Genomic DNA, 17,503 nt, shown 5'->3' on the forward strand with positions numbered 1-17,503 from the left:
AGTGTGTGTCGCTGTCAGTATGACAAGCCTCATCAATAACTCCTCCTGCAGTCACAGGGAGGAAGTGTGTCAAACATGCGGTGGAAACCCCCAGGTGAGTGGGAACTCATTTCATTGAAAACATACTAAACCCGTCCAATTGAAGTGTGTGTCATGCATCATATGTGCCAACCTACAGTGAGAAAATGTGTCACATTAGAACAGATGAAGGATAAAACCCAGGTGGAAGTGGACCTTATATGGAACCGTGTGTGTGTGTGTGTGTGGTGTGTGTGTAAAACCCCAGGTTGATGGAGAACTCTAGCTGAGCTCACTTCCTGCCAAGTCCCAAGTTAGTAAATGTACTCATCCCTCTGGACACCTACAGCATGATCACACACACACACACACACACAGAGAATTCCCCCCCACACACGGTATCTCTCATTCCTCTGGGTTGCAGTCAGTCTCACATACACTAGGCCTATATGTGTTTGTGTGGTTTGTTCTTTATGGTCTCAGTCGATCATAAAGCTCATGTTTGATCACTAGGGAGGAGGACTCCACGTCCTCATCCACCTCCCCTCCCCCCGGGGGCAGGGAGTTTAACAACACACACACAGAATTCCCCCCCCCACACACACCCACCCACAGAGAGAGAGAAAATCCCCACACCCACAGAGAGAGAGAATCCACACACACAGAGAGAGAGAGAGAGAATCCACATACCCACAGAGAGAGAGAGAATCCACATACCCACATAGAGAGAGAGAGAATCCCCACACACAGAGAGAGAGAGAATCCCCACACACAGAGAGAGAGAGAATCCCCACACACAGAGAGAGAGAGAATCCCCACACACAGAGAGAGAGAGAATCCCCACACACAGAGAGAGAGAGAATCCCCACACACAGAGAGAGAGAGAGAGAATCCCCACACACAGAGAGAGAGAGAATCCACATACCCACAGAGAGAGAGAATCCCCACACACACACAGGAAGCCCCAGCGCTACTCCCCCAGCCCCTCTAGAGACTTTAAAAACAGTGTAGGAAAACAAGGAAGCATGTTCTACTTGATGTCTTTAGTCTTTACTGACGGGTCCATTGATTTCTGCAACATACAAACAGGTCTGTGTTGTGTGGGAGGAGGAGGGGTGTCAGAGAGGGTCTGTGACCCAAAAAGGCACCATGTTCCCTATATAGTGCACTACTTTTAACCAGAGCCCCCATAGGGCCCTATTCCCTACATAGTGCACTACTTTTGACCAGAGTCTGGTCTGTTCAAAAGTAGTGGACTATATAGGGAATATGGTGCCATTTGGGATGCAAGCAGTCTCCAAGAGGAGTGGACCAACCAACACGGCTGAGCATGTCGCTACACGTGCTGTAGCTGCTGCTGCTGATGATGGGAGAAGGGGGGGGGGGGGGGGCAGCACTCTCCGAAAGGCACAGGCGGGCTCCAAAACAAATACCAGTGGTAGCAGTTAGGGTCCAAGGGAATTCAACTCCAGGCCTGGAGCGCCAAAGTACTCCTGGTTTAGTCCATTGATTGATTGAATCATGTCTCTGATTGGCCAGAGAGTCTAATCATCTGGCGATGTCATCACCGGGTTTTAATTAGTCTGATTAGAAGGAGCGCGAGAGAAAGCGACCCAGGAGACTTGCAGTCCTCCCGGACTGGAGTGGACTGTCCCTGTTGTAGTAGGGCAGAAACTGAAGAGAGGAGAAACAGCATATACAAAAATATCCTTTAGAATAGAATTTACAAAAAGAGCGATTATTATTACACAATCTTGAGCCCGTTTGCCATCTCAGCAAGAGGACGGCGCTATGCCAGGTCCAGCTGATTCAAAACCTTTACACGTCATTAGAACAAAACCCTGCAATATTTGCTAGAACAAGAGGGCAAAACATTTACAGTAGGAGGAACATTGGGGAGAGGGAGGGGTGTCATGGACAGACTAGTTACATCTTCTGTTAATACGAATATTTAGAGAGAGCACATTAAATATTATATACCTAGTTGCCCTGTACATGTAGAAAACAATGCATATATAGCTATCGAGAAGTTAGCACAAAAAAAATTAATCAAAATAATATAACAGTAGTCCTCTGTCCCTAGTGATACACGTCTTCTTCTGTAATGTCTTAATAAGTCTAAAAGTACAGAAGATAAGAAAGTCAAGTATTTTTCTGGAATAGAAAACTAAACCAAAAGATGAATCGGGATCCAATGTGACGGATTGTTTCGGACTAAGAGTCAAATCCTCACTTGCACTTAAGACAAATTCTCTCCCATTCACATCTTCATGACTAAGTGAAAATTCAACTTAAGTGGAAGTTAGGATTTGCCCCCAAAAGGGAATAAGGCAGGTTTGTATGGTCCCAGCAGAGAAGGAGATAAGATAATTGTACATCCCAAATGACACACTATTCCCTAAGTAGTGCACTACTTTTGACCAGAGCCCTATGGTCCCTGGTCAAAAGTAGTGCACTATATAGGGAATGGAGTCCCATTCGGGAAACACTTAATAGCACCAGCACACAGACAGGCCCTGGCAACTGGCACAAGTACAGCAGAAAGATGTACCGTTGCATCCTGGGTAGATTATCTAAATTGCTTTGCAGATTGTGTTTTAGGCTTGGTCTCAAATGGCACCCTGTTACCTACAAGACTCTGGCCAAATACACAGTGCACTATATAGGGAATAGGGTGCCATTTCACATCTGCCCTATTAGTTAGGAAAAGGTGTCAGTGTCCAAGGATGGGACAGCACCCAGTCATCTCCTTCATACACAGTGGCCCTTGTAAGAGACAAAGTGAAGATCAAGGAGGATTTGGAGGGTGGAGGAGGGCAGTGAAGGGGGCTATAGGTAGAAGCCATGATCATGTCCACTGTGTAGGGGGGTCCCTGGGGCCTTTGGGTTGTGTGCAGCGGTTACCGTATCCTGGAAGACAAGAGAAGAACAGTGTTGTGATTAAAGCGTTTGGGAGTTTCAGGCCCACGTCACCTGACCAGGAAACAATCTGCTTCTTGGTTGTGGTTATATGTTATGACTAGAAACCAGCGTTTTCCTGGTCAGGAACAACTCAGGTTCTTGGTTGTGGTTATATGTTATGACTAGAAACCAGCGTTTTCCTGGTCAGGAACAACTCAGGTTCTTGGTTGTGGTTATATGTTATGACTAGAAACCAGCGTTTTCCTGGTCAGGAACAACTCAGGGCCCTAGTTATAGTAAACAACTATAGACACAACATGACCATATTTACTATCACTTTCCCTCCTTCTCCTCCTCCTCCTCTCACTCACCCATCTCTGAGGAAGCCTTGCTCTCTGCTGTGCTGTCTGCTACTGTGGTGTTGGCAGGTGATGTTTCCACTCCTGCTGCATCTGAAATCTTCTTACTCCTCTCTCCTGACGGTTCTAGGACAAACACACACAGTGTCAGGTTTCTCTGTCACGCAGTAACACACACCGTAGCACACACACACAGCTGTTCCTTTAATAAATGCCTACAGTCTTATCATTTCAGGGTCATTTGTGGAACAGTGTACACCTCCAGCAGACTAACTAGGAAACCTAATAAAACCAAGCAGGCTAAAAGATAAGCTTGGAGAAGTGTCAGATGAATACTACATTGGTAATTAGGTTACGCAGACAGACTGCCTCTCTGCTCCCGACTCCAGACCTGACAAAACTCCTTCCAGACCAGACAGAACTTCAGACCAGACAGAACTCCAGACCAGACAGACAGACAAAACTCCAGACCAGACAGACAGACAAAACTCCAGACCAGACAGACAGACAAAACTCCAGACCAGACAGACAGACAAAACTCCAGACCAGACAGACAGACAAAACTCCAGACCAGACAGACAGACAAAACTCCAGACCAGACAGACAGACAAAACTCCAGACCAGACAGACAGACAAAACTCCAGACCAGACAGACAGACAAAACTCCAGACCAGACAGACAGACAAAACTCCTTCCAGACCAGACAGACAGACAAAACTCCTTCCAGACCAGACAGACAGACACAACTCCTTCCAGACCAGACAGACAGACAAAACTCCTTCCAGACCAGACAGACAGACAAAACTCCTTCCAGACCAGACAGACAGACAAAACTCCTTCCAGACCAGACAGACAGACAAAACTCCTTCCAGACCAGACAGACAGACAAAACTCCTTCCAGACCAGACAGACAGACAAAACTCCTTCCAGACCAGACAGACAGACAAAACTCCTTCCAGACCAGACAGACAAAACTCCTTCCAGACCAGACAGACAAAACTCCTTCCAGACCAGACAGACAAAACTCCTTCCAGACCAGACAGACAAAACTCCTTCCAGACCAGACAGACAAAACTCCTTCCAGACCAGACAGACAAAACTCCTTCCAGACCAGACAGACAAAACTCCTTCCAGACCAGACAGACAAAACTCCTTCCAGACCAGACAGACAAAACTCCTTCCAGACCAGACAGACAAAACTCCTTCCAGACCAGACAAAACTCCTTCCAGACCAGACAAAACTCCTTCCAGACCAGACAAAACTCCTTCCAGACCAGACAAAACTCCTTCCAGACCAGACAAAACTCCTTCCAGACCAGACAAAACTCCTTCCAGACCAGACAAAACTCCTTCCAGACCAGACAAAACTCCTTCCAGACCAGACAAAACTCCTTCCAGACCAGACAAAACTCCTTCCAGACCAGACAGACAGACAAAACTCCTTCCAGACCAGACAGATCTCCAGACCAGACAGATCTCCAGACCAGACAGATCTCCAGACCAGACAGATCTCCAGACCAGACAGAACTCCAGACCAGACAGAACTCCAGACCAGACAGAACTCCAGACCAGACAGAACTCCAGACCAGACAGAACTCCAGACCAGACAGAACTCCAGACCAGACAGAACTCCAGACCAGACAGAACTCCAGACCAGACAGAACTCCAGACCAGACAGAACTCCAGACCAGACAGAACTCCAGACCAGACAGAACTCCAGACCAGACAGAACTCCAGACCAGACCTTTTAGATCATTTAATGACATCAATGATTAATTTTCATGGAGATCTGTGTAGAACAGAGTAATGTTTTACAGCCAAACCCCTGCTCTCTCCTAATCACCCATCTGAACATCAGAACAGAGTAATGTTTTACAGCCAAACCCCTGCTCTCTCCTAATCACCCATCTGAACATCAGAACAAAGTGATGTTTTACAGCCAAACCCCTGCTCTCTCCTAATCACCCATCTGAACATCAGAACAGAGTGATGTTTTACAGCCAAACCCCTGCTCTCTCCTAATCACCCATCTGAACATCAGAACAGGGTGATGTTTTACAGCCAAACCCCTGCTCTCTCCTAATCACCCATCTGAACATCAGAACAGAGTGATGTTTTACAGCCAAACCCCTGCTCTCTCCTAATCACCCATCTGAACATCAGAACAGAGTGATGTTTTACAGCCAAACCCCTGCTCTCTCCTAATCACCCATCTGAACATCAGACCAGAGTGATGTTTTACAGCCAAACCCCTGCTCTCTCCTAATCACCCATCTGAACATCAGAACAGGGTGATGTTTTACAGCCAAACCCCTGCTCTCTCCTAATCACCCATCTGAACATCAGAACAGAGTGATGTTTTACAGCCAAACCCCTGTGCTCTCCTAATCACCCATCTGAGAGGGAGGGACAAAACCACATCTGAGACTGACTGAGGCCCAAATGGTACTCTATCCCCTTCATAGTGCACTACTTTGGACCAGGGCCCATGCACTGTATAGGGAATAGGGTTCCATTTGGGATGCATCCTAGGGTTTATGTTGGGTAATGAGACCCCCCCCCCCCCCCCCCAAGCCATCAGAGGCAGCATGGGCAGCCAATCATTTAGCCTAAACACTGAAGAGATGAGCCACCTACCTCTCTCTGCTATCTGTGCCTGTGTACTCCTCTGCTCCTGTGGAGAGAGACGGAGGACACAGATTAATAACAGGGCTGAAGAAGAGATGATGGAGGAGAGACGGAGGACACAGATTAATAACAGGGCTGAAGAAGAGATGATGATGGAGGAGAGACGGAGGACACAGATTAATAACAGGGCTTAAGAAGAGATGATGGAGGAGAGACGGAGGAAACAGATTAATAACAGGGCTGAAGAAGAGATGATGGAGGAGAGACGGAGGACAAAGATTAATAACAGGGCTGAAGAAGAGATGATGGGGGAGAGACGGAGGACACAGATTAATAACAGGGCTGAAGAAGAGATGATGGGGGAGAGACGGAGGACACAGATTAATAACAGGGCTGAAGAAGAGATGATGGAGGAGAGACGGAGGACACAGATTAATAACAGGGCTGAAGAAGAGATGATGGGGGAGAGACGGAGGACACAGATTAATAACAGGGCTGAAGAAGAGATGATGGGGGAGAGACGGAGGACACAGATTAATAACAGGGCTGAAGAAGAGATGATGGAGGAGAGACGGAGGACACAGATTAATAACAGGGCTGAAGAAGAGATGATGGAGGAGAGACGGAGGACACAGATTAATAACAGGGCAGAAGAAGAGATGATGGAGGAGAGACGGAGGACACAGATTAATAACAGGGCTGAAGAAGAGCTGGAGGAGAGACGGAGGACACAGATTAATAACAGGGCTGAAGAAGAGATGGAGGAGAGACGGAGGACACAGATTAATAACAGGGCAGAAGAAGAGATGATGATGGAGGAGAGACTGAGGACACAGATTAATAACAGGGCTGAAGAAGAGATGGAGGAGAGAAGGAGGACACCGATTAATAACAGGGCTGAAGAAGAGATGATGGGGAGAGATGGAGGACACAGATTAATAACAGGGCTGAAGAAGAGATGATGGAGGAGAGATGGAGGACACAGATTAATAACAGGGCTGAAGAAGAGATGATGGAGGAGAGACGGAGGGCACAGATTAATAACAGGGCTGAAGAAGAGATGATGGAGGAGAGACGGAGGACAGATTAATAACAGGGCTGAAGAAGAGATGTTGATGGAGGAGAGACGGAGGACACAGATTAATAACAGGGCTGAAGAAGAGATGATGGAGGAGAGATGGAGGACACAGATTAATAACAGGGCTGAAGAAGAGATGATGGGGGAGAGACGGAGGACACAGATTAATAACAGGGCTGAAGAAGAGATGATGGAGGAGAGACGGAGGACACAGATTAATAACAGGGCTGAAGAAGAGATGATGGAGGAGAGACGGAGGACACAGATTAATAACAGGGCTGAAGAAGAGATGGAGGAGAGACGGAGGACACAGATTAATAACAGGGCTGAAGAAGAGATGATGGAGGAGAGACGGAGGACACAGATTAATAACAGGGCTGAAGAAGAGATGGAGGAGAGACGGAGGACACAGATTAATAACAGGGCTGAAGAAGAGATGGAGGAGAGACGGAGGACACAGATTAATAACAGGGCTGAAGAAGAGATGGAGGAGAGACGGAGGACACAGATTAATAACAGGGCTGAAGAAGAGATGGAGGAGAGACGGAGGACACAGATTAATAACAGGGCAGAAGAAGAGATGATGATGGAGGAGAGACGGAGGACACAGATTAATAACAGGGCAGAAGAAGAGATGATGATGGAGGAGAGACGGAGGACACAGATTAATAACAGGGCAGAAGAAGAGATGATGATGGAGGAGAGACGGAGGGCACAGATTAATAACAGGGCTGAAGAAGAGATGATGGAGGAGAGACGGAGGACACAGATTAATAACAGGGCTGAAGAAGAGATGATGGAGGAGAGAGATGGAGGACACAGATTAATAACAGGGCTGAAGAAGAGATGATGATGGTGGAGAGACGGAGGACACAGATTAGTAACAGGGCAGAAGAAGAGATGATGGAGGAGGAGAGAGACGGAGGGCGTACCTCAACGGAACATATAAAGCAGCCTAAAGCAGTTGTTCCTGTCTAGAACCAACACACCTCAATCCATCATCAAGCCCTTAATGACTTGAATCAGGTCTGCTAGTACGGGGCTGGAACTAAACCCTGCACACCCCATGGGTCCCCAGAAGCAGGACTGGAGAACAGATGTCTAGAGGTTTGTTTCTATAAAGCTGGTGAGAATGGTGTTCACCTGAGGAAAACCTGCTCCTTTTCCTGACTGGTTCTCTGAGATACTCCAGTCTGATGGTCCTGGTGCCTTCAACTCTGATGGGTCTGGAGATGGACAGAGAGCGAGAGAGAAAGTAAAAGACAAGAGAGAGAGAGAGACTTCCATAGAGAGACATCGTAGCTCTATATATTTGGGAGCCTCAAAGTGCCAGTCTTCTAGGCTGCGGACACAAGAGCATGTCTGTCATGTCTGGCCACGAGACGTCTCTTTTCAACAGCCTTTATGTACCACTGACTTCCTCATTCATTCCATTGTAGCTGTTCTTACATGCTGGAGGTCATTTAAGCTCCAAATACGACTGTTCCGTCGACCAACCCCCGTCTGTCTCCTCAGCTCTTAATGGTTGACCCTGCCCTTCCTGTCTTCATTGTGTGTTTAAGACTAGTTGTAAACGTATATATGCTGTCTTGTGATCTTTTTATTTTATTGTTATATTAACGTTGACCTGCATGCTGGAGTTTGGAGCGGAAGAGTTTCACTGGACCGTGTGCATGTGACTAATAAACTCTCATTTGATAAATGTCATGAACACACAATCTAATGAGAGCATGTTCATTCCAGAGAACGTTAACTCTGCCCTCCATCCCTGTCTCGCTCCATCCACTCATCCTCCCTCCCTTCACAGCAGCACAGGTCTGAGGCTGCCCTCCATCCCTGTCTCGCTCCATCCATTCATCCTCCCTCCCTTCACAGCAGCACAGGTCTGAGGCTGCCCTCCATCCCTGTCTCACTCCATCCATTCATCCTCCCTCCCTTCACAGCAGCACAGGTCTGAGGCTGCCCTCCATCCCTGTCTCACTCCATCCATTCATCCTCCCTCCCTTCACAGCAGCACAGGTCTGAGGCTGCCCTCCATCCCTGTCTCACTCCATCCATTCATCCTCCCTCCCTTCACAGCAGCAGAGGGCTGAGGCTGCCCTCCATCCCTGTCTCACTCCATCCATTCATCCTCCCTCCCTTCACAGCAGCACAGGTCTGAGGCTGCCCTGCATCCCTGTCTCGCTCCATCCATTCATCCTCCCTCCCTTCACAGCAGCACAGGGCTGAGGCTGCCCTCCATCCCTGTCTCACTCCATCCATTCATCCTCCCTCCCTTCACAGCAGCACAGGGCTGAGGCTGCCCTCCATCCCTGTCTCACTCCATCCATTCATCCTCCCTCCCTTCACAGCAGCACAGGTCTGAGGCTGCCCTCCATCCCTGTCTCGCTCCATCCATTCATCCTCCCTCCCTTCACAGCAGCAGAGGGCTGAGGCTGCCCTGCAGGCAAGGGGTTCATTACAGTTGAACGAGGAGGGGGATTCAGAGAGGAACCATTAGCGGCCAGTGAGGGGTGGGACTCTGGTTTGAGCGGAGCGGGGTTATTTGACATAGCCCTGCTGGCACAAAAAGATCCTTAACCAACTCAGAAGCTAATTTGATGAACAATATTTGTGCCACCTTGGCAATTGTGACACTGCATTATCATCAACAAACAAAAACAAACTTGCATTGAGAACCAGTCAGTAGCCCTGCTGCCTGTGGTAACGATAACGCAGCTATGATGACAAGTTGTAGCTGGAGAAACATCCATAAGCATTAACCCCTCAGAGCTGGACGCAGTTGGACTCTGCTTGTAATGATCTCTAGAATTAATTATCTGGCGGTCCTGCAACGTCTGCCCTTGGGCCTAATGACATCATTAGGCATTGGGCCTAGTATCAATTTCAGTCAGGTACTGCTGCTGGGGATATCCGACGTAGGACCAGGAGTTTTTCAGACCATCTGAGCTGATCTGTTAAAACTCAGGGCCCTAGTTGTACTTGTAGACTAGACCTGGGGCCTGAAGTACTTCCTGGTCTAGTCACATGGTGAGGAAAACCTCCTGGCCCTATGTACGTCCCTAATAGAAGTTGAGTGGTGTGATGATGTAACACTAAGGAGTTGGTGTGACGTTGTAACACTAAGGAGTTGTAACACTAAGGAGTTGGTGTGACGTTGTAACACTAAGGAGTTGTAACACTAAGGAGTTGGTGTGACGTAACACTAAGGAGTTGGTGTGACGTTGTAACACTAAGGAGTTGTAACACTAAGGAGTTGGTGTGACGTTGTAACACTAAGGAGTTGGTGTGACGTTGTAACACTAAGGAGTTGGTGTGACGTTGTAACACTAAGGAGTTGGAACACTAAGGAGTTGGAACACTAAGGAGTTGGAACACTAAGGAGTTGGAACACTAAGGAGTTGGTGTGACGTTGTAACACTAAGGAGTTGGTGTGACGTTGTAACACTAAGGAGTTGGAACACTAAGGAGTTGGAACACTAAGGAGTTGGAACACTAAGGAGTTGGAACCCTAAGGAGTTGGAACACTAAGGAGTTGGAACACTAAGGAGTTGATTTGGGCAACCTCAAGGCTTTTTTATTTTAATTTAACTAGGCAGGTCCGTTAAGAGCAAATTCTTATTTACCCTGGCCAAACCCTAACCCGGCCAAACCCTAACCCGGCCAAACCCTAACCCGGCCAAACCCTAACCCGGCCAAACCCTAATCCGGCCAAACCCTAACCCGGCCAAACCCTAACCCGGCCAAACCCTAACCCGGCCAAACCCTAACCCGGATGACGCTGGGCAAATTGTGCGCCGCCCGATGGGACTCCCAATCACGGCCGGTTGTGATACAGCCTGGAATCGAACCAGGGTCTGTAGTGACGCCTCTAGCACTGAGATGCAGTGCCTTAGACCGCTGAGCCACTCGAGGAGCCACTCGAGGAGCCACTCGAGGAGCCACTCGAGGAGCCACTCGAGGAGCCACTCGAGGAGCCCCCCCCCCTTCATATGGTGGTGTCTGGCTTCCAGACTGGATATATATACTGCAGAGAATCAGAGTTGACTTAACTAAAAATCTGGTCATTTCATTTCCATGCTCTCTCATCAACAACAGTCATAACAAAAGTCATCTGGAAGTTCTGAAGCTGAGATGACTGAGAAGGCGGCAAAACTATCCATGTTCAAGGTCTGCAGAGTTGTTTCTGGCGCCCTCTTGTGTCAAGCCACCACACTGCAGCAGAAGACAGCGGGCAGACCAAGGGGTGGAGCCAGTCCTGGAGGGCTGAAGAATGCCCGAAGGTGCAGGTTTTTATTCCAGCCCAGGTCTAAAACACTCAATTCCCCTTTTCACAATTTAAATAGGAGACTATGATTAGTTGATCATTTTAAATCAGATGTGTTAACTTACAGTTGGGATGGAACAAAAGCCTGCAACACATTGGCTCTCCAGGATGTTGGAAATTGCAGACCCTCCCTTGTCTGTCGTCTCATGATGCCAGACATCTTACTACAGCTCACCATTCCTGATGTATGAGACCAAGACTGGGACCGTTAAAACACACCTGTGGCCAAAATGAAGGACTCTGGGGTTCTCTCAGGTAGAGGGGGAGGGGAATCTTCACTCTGGTCACTGTCTGGGTCAGAGGTCAGAGTACAGCAGGGGTTATTACCAGGGGTCAAAGGTCAAATTGACGGCCAATCAACAATCAAACGACAGCGAGAAACAGGTACATCTGAAATGGTGCCCTATTTCTAATGATTAAGTGCACTACTTTTAGCCAGAGCCCTAGGTGAAGTAGTGCACTACTTTTAGCCAGAGCCCTAGGTGAAGTAGTGCACTACTTTTAGCCAGAGCCCTAGGTGAAGTAGTGCACTACTTTTAGCCAGAGCCCTAGGTGAAGTAGTGCACTACTTTTAGCCAGAGCCCTAGGTGAAGTAGTGCAGTGTAAAGACAAAGGTACCATTTCAGATGCAGCCAGAGAGACAAGCTCAGAATACATCCTCCCAGATTCAGAGCCATAACCACCCCAAGACAACACGCCACAAAGCCAAGCAGAGCCAGAATCAACACCAAACCATTCAATCATTCCCATCAAATCACAGCTGTTTCAATCACAAGCGAAGAGATCATACAATCAGAGATCAGGTGATTTTGAGATCATGATTAGGATATCGCTCGATTCCCATCAGCTGCCTTTGATCAAAATCCCATCTCTGGGCAGTTAAGTGATTGTCAGGCTATTGTGTGTAGCGTGGCAGTATAGGAGGCTTTACACCCGTGCACACGGTTGGTTGGTACACATGCACTGTTCCCCCCCCACACAAATCCATCCCAGCCACCCACCTTTCCAGGGCCCACTGAAACATCTCCTGGTGCTTGGCCACACACACACACACACACACACACACACACACACACACACACACACACACAAACTGCCTGCTCAGTCTGCCTCAACTCATCCAAGCCTGACATCTCACATGCTCACAGCACTCTCCTCTCCATCCCTTCCCCACTATCTCCATCCTTCCATCTCCACTGAGGAGTCTTTCCACATCAACTATCCTCCCAGACACTGTTTTCTTCCTCACTCAGACCCAGCCTAACACTACTCTGACAAAGGGCAGAGGGAAACACAAGCAGAAAAAGGTTCCAGGAGACATTGTTCATTATTAAAACACATTATTGAGCTGTAGTCGGTTGAGCTTAGCTTCAGGTTATCCACACCACTCGCCTGCTAGCAGAGCCATTTGTGCATCCATAACCCACTTTATTTCCTGTCTAGAAGTCTGCGATTATGCACGGATGCTCAAATGGCTATTCTAGCGTGTCTAGTCTCCTCTCCTGTCTGAAACGCCCTGTTGAGGCCTAGCAACATCTCTCCTGTCTGAAACGCCCTGTTGAGGCCTAGCAACATCTCTCCTGTCTGAAACGCCCTGTTGAGGCCTAGCAACATCTCTCCTGTCTGAAACGCCCTGTTGAGGCCTAGCAACATCTCTCCTGTCTGAAACGCCCTGTTGAGGCCTAGCAACATCTCTCCTGTCTGAAACGCCCTGTTGAGGTCAAGCAACATCTCTCCTGTCTGAAACGCCCTGTTGAGGTCAAGCAACATCTCTCCTGTCTGAAACGCCCTGTTGAGGCCTAGCAACATCTCTCCTGTCTGAAATGCCCTGTTGAGGCCTAGCAACATCTCTCCTGTCTGAAACGCCCTGTTGAGGCCTAGCAACATCTCTCCTGTCTGAAATGCCCTGTTGAGGCCTAGCAACATCTCTCCTGTCTGAAACGCCCTGTTGAGGCCTAGCAACATCTCTCCTGTCTGAAACACCCTGTTGAGGCCTAGCAACATCTATCCTGTCTGAAACACCCTGTTGAGGCCTAGCAACATCTCTCCTGTCTGAAACACCCTGTTGAGGCCTAGCAACATCTGTCTGAAACACCCTGTTGAGGCCCAGCAACATCTCTCCTGTCTGAAACAGCCTGTTGAGGTCAAGCAACATCTCTCCTGTCTGAAACACCCTGTTGAGGCCTAGCAACATCTCTCCTACATTACAGTCTACATTACAGTCTGTGTCCCAAAAGGCACCCTTGTGTCAAAGGTAGTTCACTATATAGGGAGCCGTTTGGGATATAACCTACATTGAGAACCAGCTCAGTCGTGGGGCAGCCGGAGGCCAGCAGAACACCAGCCCTGTTTGCACCACAGACAGATGTTAGATTAATCCATGCTTTGGCCCACAGAGCACCGCTAATGGCCCACTTCCAATGGGCTGACATGCAGGCAGACACACCTCCCCCGCCAAGCACGGATTGGCAGAAAGCACCACATGCCACATGAGCGCAGAGACATGAACAGCAGCACCCGTAGACACACATGATCAGATGTTTACTCATCTCACACTCAGAACATTTCACACAGTCAACAAATCATCCAATAACAGACTGACAAGTCTTACATTACCCCTCAACATAACCCCACCTAAGAGTTACATTACCCCTCTCAACATAACCCCACCTAAGAGTTACATTACCCCTCTCAACATAACCCCACCTAAGAGTTACATTACCCCTCTCAACATAACCCCACCTAAGAGTTACATTACCCCTCTCAACATAACCCCACCTAAGAGTTACATTACCCCTCAACATAACCCCACCTAAGAGTTACATTACCCCTCAACATAACCCCACCTAAGAGTTACATTACCCCTCAACATAACCCCACCTAAGAGTTACATTACCCCTCAACATAACCCCACCTAAGAGTTACATTACCCCTCAACATAACCCCACCTAAGAGTTACATTACCCCTCAACATAACCCCACCTAAGAGTTACATTACCCCTCAACATAACCCCACCTAAGAGTTACATTACCCCTCAACATAACCCCACCTAAGAGTTACATTACACCTCTCAACATAACCCCACCTAAGAGTTAAATTACCCCTCAACATAACCCCACCTAAGAGTTACATTACCCCTCAACATAACCCCACCTAAGAGTTACATTACCCCTCAACATAACCCCACCTAAGAGTTACATTACCCCTCAACATAACCCCACCTAAGAGTTGCATTACCCCTCTCCACATAACCCCACCTAAGAGTTACATTACCCCTCATGTTAAGACTTACCAGCTGTTTCCTCCCACACAACCCATAGACAAAACTCCTGCATCTTTACATAACCCCACTCAGCATCCTGTACCGTCCTGTTCTGTCCCTTCACTGTCACAGAATACTATGGTAACTCCAACTTGAGCCTGGAGTCTACAGCCTAAACCAAGGCCTGCTGGAGTCTACAGCCTAAACCCTAAGCCAAGGCCTGCTGGAGTCTACAGCCTAAACCCTAAGCCAAGGCCTGTTGGAGTCTACAGCCTAAACCCTAAACCTGCTGGAGTCTACAACCTAAACCCTAAACCAAGGCCTGCTGGAGTCTACAGCCTAAGCCAAGGCCTGCTGGAGTCTACAGCCTAAACCCTAAGCCAAGGCCTGCTGGAGTCTACAGCCTAAACCCTAAGCCAAGGCCTGCTGGAGTCTACAGCCTAAACCCTAAACCAAGACCTGCTAGAGTCTACAGCCTAAACCCTAAACCAAGACCTGCTAGAGTCTACAGCCTAAACCCTAAACCAAGACCTGCTAGAGTCTACAGCCTAAACCCTAAACCAAGGCCTGCTAGAGTCTACAGCCTAAGCCAAGGCCTGCTGGAGCCTACAGCCTAAACCAAGGCCTGCTGGAGTCGACAACCTAAACAAGGCCTGCTGGAGTCTACAGCCTAAACAAGGCCTGCTGGAGTCTACAGCCTAAACAAGGCCTGCTGGAGTCTACAGCCTAAACAAGGTCTGCTGGAGTCGACAGCCTAAACAAGGCCTGCTGGAGTCGACAGCCTAAACAAGGCCTGCTGGAGTCGACAGCCTAAACAAGGCCTGCTGGAGTCTACAGCCTAAACAAGGCCTGCTGGTGTCTACAGCCTAAACAAGGCCTGCTGGAGTCTACAGCCTAAACAAGGCCTGCTGGAGTCTACAGCCTAAACAAGGCCTGCTGGAGTCTACAGCCTAAACAAGGCCTGCTGGAGTCTACAGCCTAAACAAGGCCTGCTGGAGTCTACAGCCTAAACAAGGCCTGCTGGAGTCTACAGCCTAAACAAGGCCTGCTGGAGTCTACAGCCTAAACAAAGCCTGCTGGAGTCTACAGCCTAAACAAAGCCTGCTGGAGTCTACAGCCTAAACAAGGCCTGCTGGAGTCTACAGCCTAAACAAGGCCTGCTGGAGTCTACAGCCTAAACAAGGCCTGCTGGAGTCTACAGCCTAAACAAGGCCTGCTGGAGTCTACAGCCTAAACAAGGCCTGCTGGAGTCTACAGCCTAAACAAGGCCTGCTGGAGTCTACAGCCTAAACAAGGTCTGCTGGAGTCTACAGCCTAAACAAGGCCTGCTGGAGTCTACAGCCTAAACAAGGCCTGCTGGAGTCTACAGCCTAAACCCTAAACCAAGGCCTGCTGGAGTCTACAGCCTAAACCCTAAACCAAAGCCTGCTGGAGTCTACAGCCTAAACAAGGCCTGCTGGAGTCTACAGCCTAAACAAGGCCTGCTGGAGTCTACAGCCTAAACAAGGCCTGCTGGAGTCTACAGCCTAAACAAAGCCTGCTGGAGTCTACAGCCTAAACAAGGCCTGCTGGAGTCTACAGCCTAAACAAGGCCTGCTGGAGTCTACAGCCTAAACAAGGCCTGCTGGAGTCTACAGCCTAAACAAGGCCTGCTGGAGTCTACAGCCTAAACAAGGTCTGCTGGAGTCTACAGCCTAAACAAGGCCTGCTGGAGTCTACAGCCTAAACAAGGCCTGCTGGAGTCTACAGCCTAAACCCTAAGCCAAGGCCTGCTGGAGTCTACAGCCTAAACAAGGCCTGCTGGAGTCTACAGCCTAAACAAGGCCTGCTGGAGTCTACAGCCTAAACCCTAAACCAAGGCCTGCTAGAGTCTACAGCCTAAGCCAAGGCCTGCTGGAGTCTACAGCCTAAACCCTAAGCCAAGGCCTGCTGGAGTCTACAGCCTAAACCCTAAGCCAAGGCCTGCTGGAGTCTACAGCCTAAGCCAAGGCCTGCTGGAGTCTACAGCCTAAGCCAAGGCCTGCTGGAGTCGACAACCTAAACAAGGCCTGCTAGAGTCGACAACCTAAACAAGGCCTGCTGGAGTCTACAGCCTAAACAAGGCCTGCTGGAGTCTACAGCCTAAACAAGGCCTGCTGGAGTCGACAGCCTAAACAAGGCCTGCTGGAGTCTACAGCCTAAACAAGGCCTGCTGGAGTCTACAGCCTAAACAAGGCCTGCTGGAGTCTACAGCCTAAACAAGGCCTGCTGGAGTCTACAGCCTAAACAAGGCCTGCTGGAGTCTACAGCCTAAACAAGGCCTGCTGGAGTCTACAGCCTAAACAAGGCCTGCTGGAGTCTACAGCCTAAACAAGGCCTGCTGGAGTCTACAGCCTAAACAAGGCCTGCTGGAGTCTACAGCCTAAAAAAGGCCTGCTGGAGTCTACAGCCTAAACAAGGCCTGCTGGAGTCTACAGCCTAAACAAGGCCTGCTGGAGTCTACAGCCTAAACAAGGCCTGCTGGAGTCTACAGCCTAAACAAAGCCTGCTGGAGTCTACAGCCTAAACAAAGCCTGCTGGAGTCTACAGCCTAAACAAGGCCTGCTGGAGTCTACAGCCTAAACAAGGCCTGCTGGAGTCTACAGCCTAAACAAGGCCTGCTGGAGTCTACAGCCTAAACAAGGCCTGCTGGAGTCTACAGCCTAAACAAGGCCTGCTGGAGTCTACAGCCTAAACAAGGTCTGCTGGAGTCTACAGCCTAAACAAGGCCTGCTGGAGTCTACAGCCTAAACAAGGCCTGCTGGAGTCTACAGCCTAAACAAGGCCTGCTGGAGTCTACAGCCTAAACCCTAAACCAAGGCCTGCTGGAGTCTACAGCCTAAACCCTAAACCAAAGCCTGCTGGAGTCTACAGCCTAAACAAGGCCTGCTGGAGTCTACAGCCTAAACAA

The 17,503-nt window shown here is 48.9% G+C and overlaps 1 protein-coding gene across 6 annotated transcripts in view; it reads right to left on the bottom strand.

Annotated features, from left to right (window-relative positions):
• Positions 1–1,046: 1,046 nt before the first annotated feature.
• The window catches only part of LOC110518048 (tyrosine-protein phosphatase non-receptor type 12), a 101,274-nt gene continuing 84,817 nt past the window's right edge, over positions 1,047–17,503 (bottom strand). For 3 of the 6 annotated variants that reach the window (XM_090213423.1, XM_090213421.1, XM_090213420.1), the window contains exons 14-18: positions 11,531–11,602; positions 8,128–8,210; positions 5,916–5,952; positions 3,291–3,404; positions 1,047–2,928 (exon numbers count right to left, since the gene is read on the bottom strand). In XM_090213423.1, coding sequence (XP_090069549.1) covers positions 2,867–2,928; positions 3,291–3,404; positions 5,916–5,952; positions 8,128–8,210; positions 11,531–11,602 — 368 coding nt within the window. In that variant the 3' untranslated portion in view covers positions 1,047–2,866. The remainder of the gene's footprint in view (positions 2,929–3,290; positions 3,405–5,915; positions 5,953–8,127; positions 8,211–11,530; positions 11,603–17,503) is intronic. The other 3 variants (XM_090213424.1, XM_090213422.1, XR_016490095.1) reach the window with 2 other exon arrangements.

Source organism: Oncorhynchus mykiss, chromosome 21 (assembly GCF_057628025.1).
Source record: "Oncorhynchus mykiss isolate SJ-2025 chromosome 21, ASM5762802v1, whole genome shotgun sequence".
In the NCBI taxonomy this organism is placed as follows: Eukaryota; Metazoa; Chordata; class Actinopteri; order Salmoniformes; family Salmonidae; genus Oncorhynchus; species Oncorhynchus mykiss.